At 45.7% G+C, this 10,126-nt stretch overlaps 1 protein-coding gene across 1 annotated transcript; it reads right to left on the reverse strand.

Annotated features, from left to right (window-relative positions):
* Positions 1–8,828: 8,828 nt before the first annotated feature.
* On the reverse strand, positions 8,829–9,895 carry LOC310699180 (transmembrane and death domain protein 1-like). Its single transcript, XM_083486821.1, has one exon. It carries the CDS (start codon positions 9,749–9,751, stop codon positions 8,897–8,899), a length of 855 nt encoding a protein of 284 aa, XP_083342947.1. The 5' UTR covers positions 9,752–9,895; the 3' UTR covers positions 8,829–8,896.
* Positions 9,896–10,126: the final 231 nt, after the last annotated feature.

Raw genomic sequence — 10,126 nt, forward strand, 5'->3', positions numbered from 1 at the left:
AGTGTCAATTGCCATCCCATCTTCTTTTTATCATATGTGGTGGTCTTGTAGTAAGGTTAAAGCTTACTGGGAAATGATATATAATGAAATGAAAAGGATGTTTAAAATAACCTTTGTAAAAACAAAACAAAACAAAACAAAACAAAACAAAACAAAACAAAACAAAACAAAACAAAACAAAACAAAACAAAACAAAACCAGAAGCTTTTCTTTTGGGAATTATAGGGACAGAACTACCTAAAATGTATAGAAACTTATTCATGTAAGCTACCACAGCAGCAAGAATGTTACTCGCCCCAAAATGGAAAGAAGCAGATGTACCAGCAAAGGAAGAATGGATACAAAAACTCATGGAATATGCAGAAATGGCGAAACTTACCGGAAGAATAAGGAATCGAGATAACAAATCTTTTATAAAAGAATGGAGATGGTTTGCTGAACATTTACAGATGAATTGCAAACAGATAAAAACATTGGCAGGATTATTGTGGCAACCTGCAGTTTTGTAAGAGTATATATTTAAAGATGAATAAATGAGCAAATGAAGTTAATTTGGAGATGGAGAAGATATTGGAAACAAGTTTAAGGAAGCGCAGAAAGACCGGGTAGGAAGTCAAGTGCTGAAATGCCAAAACGATTGTAAAATCAGTGAGATGTATAAACTTGAAAAGTATAAAAATAAAAAAATTAAGTCAATTTCTATCCCTTGCTCATCAAGCCAATCCCTTTCTGGGAGCTGTGGATGAAAGCAAAATGCGGAGGTGACTCTGACATGCAGTCCACGTGCTTCTGAGATAGACAATTAGCTAACCTTCTCCTCCTGCCTTAATGCAAGGAAAGGACCTGGAGCGGCTTAAGGGCTCACGGAGGTTATCTTAGGGAGCCCTGCATTATAATCCCCTCCCTATGAGCTCAGCAAGTTCTGAGCGGGTTATGTCACTTCTGAAACCTTAGCAGGCTGGAGGTTAGGCGTACTGTTTGCTCTTTTTCTCTTCCTGCGCTTGCAAGCGTGCTTCCTGCAACATCTCTGCACCATGTATATTTAGCATTGAGAGCTGCAATAAAGTGTTGCAGCGTGGAGTGTTCCTGCTGAGCATTCCTTAGGGAATACGCCCAATCCACATTGAGCTGTTTTAGGGTCATTTCCCCTTGGGGTTTATTTTCGAAAGGTTGTGTGTGTGTGTGTGTATAATTTTGCAAATCGCAAGAGTCCCCCCCCCCCCAGGCTGCTGAAAATAAGTTTGCTCTTGGTATACAGGATGTTGGTTAACATCTTGGGAGAACATTTGCATCGTGTTATTTAAATACAGTGGTACCTTGGTTTATAACCACAATCCATTCTGAAGGTCCGTTTGTAAACCAAAACAGGTTGTAACCCAAGGCGTGCTTTCGCCAATGGGGCCTCCCCCCCCCAAAATTGTTCATAATCCAAAAATAAAAATAAAAAATGGGTTGTAATCCAAAAAAAGGTTGCAAACCGGGACATGCACTTCTGGGTTTGACGTGTTTGTAAACCAAAACGTATGCAAACCAAGGTACCACTGTACAGCTATTAGACTATGGCAGCCAGGCATTACCCTAAATCTGAAAAACACGTCTTAAACAGCTCAGTTTCAGATTCTGGTAGGTAGCTGTATTGGTCCGACGCAATTGAAATAAATAAATAAATTTTAAAAATTGTCCAGTAGCACCTTAGAGACCAACAAAGTTTGTTCTGAGTATAAGCTTTCGTGTGCATTTTTTATTTAGCTCATTTTCCCAGTCTGTTCTGATCTGCTTTCTGCTTCTCCAACGGCGCCCCCTTCTGGTCCCTCCTTCAACAACAACACCACCCTCCCTCAGAGGAGAGGAACCAGGGGATGTTGGGATAATTACATACCCTCCAACATTTCTTTGATGAAAATAGGGATGTCCTATTCCATAAAAATAATTGAAAAAAATATTATTTATACCTGGCCTATCTGACTGGGTTGCCCCAGCCACTCTGGGAGGCTTCCAACATATATAACAACATAATAAAACATTAAATATTTTTTTTAAAAGACCTTCCCTATACAGGGCTACCTTCAGATGTTTTCTAAAGGTTGCATAGTTACTTATCTCCTTGGCTCAGAGGCGTCACCAAACTCCATTCCCCTCCAACATTTCTTCAATGAAAATAGGGCCGTTCTAAGAAAAACTGTGACATTTCGGGATCAGGACGGCTTTTGTAAGTCCAGGACTGTCATTGGAAAATATGGACACTTGGAGGGTCTGCAATTACTGGTGGCATCACACGCTGAGGCGAGCCTGCATAAAGGTAAAGAGACCCCTGACCATTAGGTCCAGTCGTGGCCGACTCTGGGGTTGCAGAGCTCATCTCGCTTTATTAGCCGAGGGAGCCGGCGTACAGCTTCCGGGTCATGTGGCCAGCATGACTAAGCCATTTCTGGCGAACCAGAGCCGCGCACGGAAACACCGTTTACCTTCCCGCCGGAGCGGTACCTATTTATCTACTTGCACTTTGACATTCGAACCGCCGACCTTCTGATTGGCAAGTCCGAGGCTCTGTGGTCTATTTTTTAAAAAAAGATATTTATTAAGATTTTCAAAATATTACAAAATAGAAAAAGAAAAATACAAAATAGAAATAGTTAAAAACAATTCAGTCTTTCAATCACTTATCTTTCATTTGCTTATTTCCCGGACCTCCTCGCGCCTCCCTTTTCTGTATTCCAATTCAGTTTATTAGTTCAGCAAATCCCTCCCCTCTTTGTTTGTCCTAGTCTTCAATCTTAAAGTATTGTAACATTAGATTTTTGCCTAATAATAGTCCATTTTTTCATATTCCCTTATATCATTACAGCTAAAAACCACTTAGTTTCTATCCAACATCATTCTAACATTCATTAATTTTACACTATTTCTGTAAATAGTCTTTGAACTTTTTCCAATCTTCTTCCACCGACTTTTCTCCCTGGTCTCAGATTCTTCCAGTCATTTCTGCCAATTCCATGTAGTCTATCACCTTCATCTGCCATTCTTCCAGGGTGGGTAGATCTTGTGTCTTCCAATACTTTGCGATAAGTATTCTTGCTGCTGTTGTGGCATACATAAAGAAAGTTCTATCCTTCTTTGGCACCAATTGGCCGACTATGCCCAGGAGAAAGGCCTCTGGTTTCTTCAAGAAAGTATATTTAAATACCCTTTTCAATTCATTATAGATCATCACCCAGAAAGCCTTAATCCTTGGGCACGTCCACCAAAGATGAAAGAATGTACCTTCAGTTTCTTTACATTTCCAGCATTTATTATCGGGCAAATGATAGATTTTTGCAAGCTTGACTGGGGTCATGTACCACCTGTATATCATTTTCATACAGCCAGTGTGGGGTAGTGGTTAAGAGTGGTAGTCTCTAATCTGGGGAACCGGGTTTGAGTCTCCGCTCCTCCACATGCAGCTGCTGGGTGACCTTGGGCTAGTCACACTTCTTTGAAGTCTCTCAGCCCCACTTACCTCACAGGGTGTTTGTTGTGAGGGAGGAAAGGAAAGGAGAATGTTAGCCGCTTTGAGACTCCTTAAAGGGAGTGAAAGGCGGGATATCAAATCCAAACTCTTCTTCTTCTTCTTCTTAGGGCATTACATGCCGTAAATTTCATACCTGTGGTCCACAACTGTTCCCAGTCAGCAAACATAATATTATGTCCAACATCTTGTGCCCATTTAATCATAGCAGATTTCAACGTTTCATCCTGAGTATTCCATTTCAACAGCAAGTTATACATCTTTGAGAAAATCTTAGTTTTGGGTTCTAACAGTTCTGTTTCTAGTTTTGATTTTTCTACCTGGAAGCCAATTTTCTTATCCAAATTGTATGCCTCCATTATCTGATAATAATGAAGCCAGTCTCGCACTTTGTCTTTTAATTTCTCAAAACTCTGCAATTTCAATTTGTCTCCTTCTTGTTCCAAAATTTCCCAATATTTCGGCCATTTGGCCTCCATATTGAGCTTTTTCTGAGCCTTTGCTTCCATCGGTGACAACCACCTTGGGGTTTTGTTTTCAAGTAAGTCCTTATATCTTATCCAGACATTTAACAATGCTTTAGTCCTAGGCTCTGTGGTTTAACCCACAGCGCCACCCATGTCCCGTTAGCCTGCATACTGATGTCCAAATACACATCAGAGTTACTAGAGATCAAGGAGCCTAACACAAAACTGGCCAGACCTGCAGAAAGACCATCAAGAAACTGGCAAATCGGGTCCTCCCTTGAAGAGACCTGGAGAACCGACACCCTGTGTTGTGGGTGGGTACAATTGGTCAGCCACAACACCCGATTGGTAGGTCCCTCGTAGCTGAGAGCAATCTGGCCAATGGGATGCAATCTAAACTGTTAAGTGGTGGGTGAACATATCAGACGACACAGCGATTCTTCAAACAGCTCTTGTTTATTCACAGACCCAGAACAGAACTGAACTGAAGGGTTCAGCCAACCTGCTTATATAGAGCTCCACTACAACGCAACAGTAACAACTTTCTGTAACTATCCAATCACTGAACGTCACTTTCAATTCCTTATTTGCTTATGTGGACCAGGGTGAAAACTATCTACATTTTCCCTTCTGGCCCAGGGTGAGAACTTCAGTACATACCATAAACGGGTTGAGGGACCTATTTATGCCCATGCACATGACCCAGAGCTTCCTCTTTTGGCGCATGCATTCGGAACACCTGCCCACCTCTCCCTACTTTTAGGGCTTTGCGCTTGACCTTGCTATGCTGTTGTGCGTCGTCTGTCATTGGCACAGGGGCATGGCAGGAATTTCCCCTACTTGGCTGGTTGGCTGTTGCCATTTGGGTTTCGCCTGCCGCGTAGGAAATCGTCACAACTTGTAAGGTTGCGGATAGGCTCCGGTTCAGGTGATAGGGATGGGTGAATGCTCTCGCCATCCCTATGTGAAGGGTATTCCGTTAAAGGAATCCAGGGACTCGATATTTGGTCAACCCCTGAGATGGGGTAGTGTCCGTGCCTGAGTCCAGGGGGACATTTGGGTGGCAGAGATAGCCCGTTCCCAGCTTTCCGCTTATCCAGGTGTTCTCCCTTGGCTGACCTATGCTGGTGCCCTGGGTCAGCGCTCCCTGCGTGGCAGGGAGCTAGTCGAACCAGAGCCTATGCAACCAGTCACTTTCTGTAATCAATAAAGTTGTGGCCTAAATTCTGCCAAAAACCAAAACCAAAATTTGAATCAAGTGTGAATTTATTTAGGGGGGAGGTTTCTGGGTCTGAACACGCAAAACAGTGATTAGTGGCAAGACTAGCTATGGGTTAGATCTCCCTCTCCATTCTATTGGGTTGATTGTTTGATTCTTTTTCATACATATTCTTGTAGGGTTTTGCAAGAAAGAATAAAACAATTAGAACGACTGGCAGGGTTTCACACAAGAGGGATTCTCAGCCATACCTGGAGATGCCAGGGACTGACCCTTGAATCCACAACCCCTCTTCAGATGTGTTTAATACATCTGTTTTTTTAATATGTATTTGGGTGATTTATATACGGCTTCAGTACTTCAAAGTACCACAAATTGCCACAAACAAGCACAAAAAAATTTAAAAAACCATTCTGAATTTTAAAGCAGCGCGGAACAAAATCTCACAAATAAGTGCAGGCAGTACAGTTAAAATTCCACATTTTAGAGCAGGGCAGAGCAATGAGAAACATTGATATATAAACATCATCATACTAGCAGTGCCCAGAATTTGAAACATCAGTGCAGCTCTCAAGCAGTTAAGTACAGCTTCCAGGAAAATGCTTAATGTGAACCACTATCTGTGCCTGGCAAAGACAAAGTGGATCCTGAATCTGGGCAGATGAACTCAAAACTACATCTTGGCAGCTCCTGCCTATTCAGTGGGATGGTTTTGTCTGTCACGGCCTACCATTCCCTCACTTCTGGCATCAGCTGCAGCAAAAGTCCAAAAGCACCACAAGGTGGAGTTGGTGGACTGCAAATCTGAAGGCAGCCCTATGCCCTGGATTTAGGATACATGTGATGTCCACTAGCAGGAGAAGCATGGCTGAAGGAGGGACAACAGAAACAATGTGAGTGGTTGCTGCTGCTACCCTTTTCCTTCCATTTTCCAGCCAGCAACTCAATGCAAAATCCTAAATATAAGAGGCAGCTATGCAACCCCCTGAGCCAAAGAGACATCTGAAGGCCGCCCTGTACAGGGAAGTTTTTGTAAAAAAAAATGTTTAATGTTTATTATTATTATTATTATTATTAATGTTGGAAGCTGCCCTGAGTGGCTGGAGCAGATCTGTCAGATGGGCAGGGTATGAATAATTAAATAATAATAATAATAATAATAATAATAATAATAATAATAATAATAATAATAATAGAATAAAAAGGTAAAGGGACCCCTGACCATTAGGTCCAGTCGCAGATGACTCGGGTTGCGGCGCTCATTTCGCTTTACTGGCCGAGGGAGCTGGCATACAACTTCCAGGTCATGTGGCGAGCATGACAAAGCCACTTCTGAACCATAGCAGCACACAGAAACACCGTTTACCTTCCGCCGGAGCGGCACCTATTTATCTACTTGCACTTTTGAACTGCTAGGTTGGCAGGAGCAGGGACCGAGCAACGGGAGCTCTTTCGTCGCAGGGTTTCAAACCGCCGACCTTCTGATCGGCAAGCCCTAGGCTCTGTGGTTTAACCCACAGCGCCACCCACATCCCTTTTATAGAATAGGACGTCTCTATTTTCATTGGAGAAATGTTGGAGGGTATGTTGTTCTACCAATGTGAAGGGTTCGTTATTACTATATTATCAAATGATTTGTATTGATTTTACAAATTCATTCACACCCCGAACCACAAATAATAAAAAATTACACAAGATTCTTCTGAATCGCAAGACTTCTCTCCGTGGGTTCTTTAACTAACATTTTCAGCTGCATTCAATCCTTCATTGTCTCCAAAATCTATAAATCTATGTAACATGACAAGAGTTTTTTAAAACCTGCCAAAGAGTTCAAGTGTTTACAGTGGTCCGTCAAATATAATATAATTTTCTCTCATTCTGAAGTTTTGATTTCCCCGGTCATTCTTGCCGTCTCTGCATAATCCAATACAGTGGTACCCCGCAAGACGAACGCCTCGCAAGACGGAAAACCCGCTAGACGAAAGGGTTTTCCGTTTTGGAGGCACTTCGCAAAACGAATTTCCCTATGGGCTTGCTTCGCAAGACGACAGCCCATAGGGAAATCTCCGGGACAGCGGGGAAGCGCAGCACGTCTTCCCCACTGTCCTCGGACCTCCTCCGAAGCCGGGCGGCGGGGCGGGGACGCTTCCTCCCGCCGCCGGGCTTCGGAAGGCTCCTCCGAAGCTGGGCGGTGGGGCGGGAACACCTCCCCCTGCTGCCCGGCTTCGGAACGATGCTCCGAAGCCGGGCGGCGGGGCCGCAAAGCCTGGACCTCTTCTGAAGGCTGGCGGGGGGCAAAAGTCTTTGTCCCCCCTGCCTGCCTTCCCAGGGGCTTTTAAATCGCCCTGGACAGCGGAGAAGTCCTCCGCTGTCCCGGGGCGATTTTAAAATGCCGCCCGCCAGCATTTTAAGATCGCCCCGGACAGCGGAGAAGTCCTCCGCTGTCCCGGGGTTTTTAAAAATGCTGGGGGTGGGAAGAAAAGCCCTTGTCCCCGTCCCCCCCAGCCTTCAGAAGAGGTCGGGGGACAGACTGTCCCCGGACCTGGTCTGAAGGCGGTTTCCATAGGAACGCATTAATTGATTTTCAATGCATTCCTATGGGAAACCGTGCATCGCAAGACGAAAAACTCGTAAGAAGAAAAAACTTGCGGAACGAATTAATTTCGTCTTGCGAGGCACCACTGTAGTTTAATCTGCCAGTCCACCCTGGTAGTGAAGGGTTTAGCTAACCTTGGAGTCAAAGCGAGCCTAGCCCTGGCTCTAGCTACTGCTACTCAGGCCTCTCATTACATCTGAGCAGCGACAGGAACTGGTGCTGGGGTGAGTTAAAAACTGTTGTGGACCTTTAAAGACACTATTGCCGAACTTCAAAATTCTGATTACTCTGACGGTCTGCCCCTTCTTAGAAGTCTCTCTCTCTCTCTCCCCCTTCCCTCTCTCTCTGTGTACCAGCTAACAGCCTTAATCCAATAGCACATCTCTCTTATTTCTGCCATGTGTGCTTAATGTTTGGGTGCGCTTTACTGTGTTAGGCTGCAGTCACAGGATCAACGAGAATAGGGCAAGGTAAAGGTAAAGGATCCCTAGACGGTTAAGTCCAGTCAAAGGGGGCTATGGGGTTGCGATCCTCATCTCGCTTTCAGGTCGAGGGAGTCAGCGTTTGTCCACAGACAGCTTTTCGGGTCATGTGGCCTGCATGACTAAAACACTTCTGGCGCAACGGGACACCGTAACGGAAACCAGAGTGCACAGAAACGCTGTTTACCTTCGCGCCACAGCGGTACCTATTTGTCTACTTGTGCTGGTGTGCTTTCGAACTGCAAGGCTGGCAGGAGCTGGGCCTCAGTACCACTCTATCTAGCCCTAAACCTCTCAGAAGTTTGCCATCTACCATCTTAAATGAGCACGTTTCGCTATTTCACAGACTGAAAAGAAAACATAGCAGCGTAATTAAACATTTTAATAACCTTCATTCCGTTAGATCATTCTCAATGGGCCCAGGGCATATGTCCTCCCCTTTTGCCCTGTGATATTCCTTCACCTACTGTCACCGCACAACAGGAGATTGTACCGTGCGCCCTGAGTCGGTGAGGTGTTCAACTGAGTCAAGCCTGAGCTAGGTAACGGGCTCAAAACAAAAGATCCGCAAGTGAATTTATTTAATGAGATCAACTTCCCTGCAGAATTCACCGGGAGCTGCTGGGGTCACTGTTCATCCTCTGTAGCATTCTCTTCTAAGGAACTGTCCGGGTCCTCCTCGTCATCTATAGAGTCTTCAACGGCTTGGTTGTTCCAAATCACCGTCAAGTTCATGTTCTGCCGAGCCGGGGTCGCACCGTAGCGAAGGCCGCTGGCAAAGAGGCATTGCCCCAGATTCCAGCAAATGACGTAATACACGGAAATTAGCCAGACGACCAGCCCTGCCAGGAAGCTCACAACAAGCAGCCGGGCTGCCGGTAAGACGCACTGCTGTAGGGTCAGATTCTGCAAAGCAACCGGGAACAACTGGAGGAGGAAAGCCTTGAGATCCCAGCTGCCCTCCTTCACAAAGGTCTTGCGGTGTTTGTGGATGGGCCCGTAACGGCTCCTGCGGGTGGGCGCCTTGTTTTCAACGAGGAGGGCCGACGGCTGAGCGTCCATCACCACCGTCCGATTTCCCTCTGCGTCCCACTTGGGTTCCAAGCTCCTGTTCTTACTGAGGTTCCTCTTCAGCTCCCTGGAGACATCGGGGCGCCCGATCTGCCGCAGGGCTCGCGCCAGGCGGTCCCAGTCGATGGCGCCTCTCTGCAACTGCAGCCACTGCTTTAGGCCTTCTTTGCACTGGTCCATGTCGGATATGCCTTCCCGTTGGCCGGCAGGGAAGAGGTCCCCCTCGTCCGACGGCCGCTCTGCATCCTTCTGAGGGGTGGCAAGCCGGATGTAGAGCTCGTGGCATTCTTCCGGGTTCAAGAGATCTGAGATGCAGCCTAGCACAGTGGCCTCGGGGTCATTAGCTGCCATCTTAATGTAGGTCATCTGTGTTGCCAGCAAGAAGAGAGGGAGTCCTGTTAATGCCAACATGGTAGAGGAGATGGGATTTATAGCCTAGGGTCAAGATCAGCTCTGGTCTCCTACATTTAGCATGGGGTGTGTGTGGCTGCTGGACTTGTCATGTTGCCCAGCTCCCTGTGTCTCTGTGCTTTGCACACCCCTGTTCCTGCAGCCTCTCTGGGCCCCTATGAGGTCAGTGAAACCTCATAACCTGAGCTCACAGCTCCTGCTCAGAGATTATTGAAGCTTTTGCTAGGTGGGCTGCTGAGGACTGTATAGACTCCAAAGGGTAACATCTGTTAAATTGTGGGTGAGCATATCAGACGACACAGCAATTCTTCAAACAGCTCTTGTTTATTCACAGGCCAGAACAGAACTGAACTGAAGGGTTCAGCCAGCCTGCTT

The sequence above is a fragment of the Podarcis liolepis genome (assembly GCF_965112155.1).
Source record: "Podarcis liolepis genome assembly, chromosome: 2".
NCBI classification, from domain to species: domain Eukaryota; kingdom Metazoa; phylum Chordata; class Lepidosauria; order Squamata; family Lacertidae; genus Podarcis; species Podarcis liolepis.

What these genes read in the sequence shown, in the direction of transcription:
- LOC310699180 (XM_083486821.1), bottom strand. Translation starts at nt 9,751, where the DNA reads ATGTTGGCATTAACAGGACTCCCTCTCTTCTTGCTGGCAACACAGATG.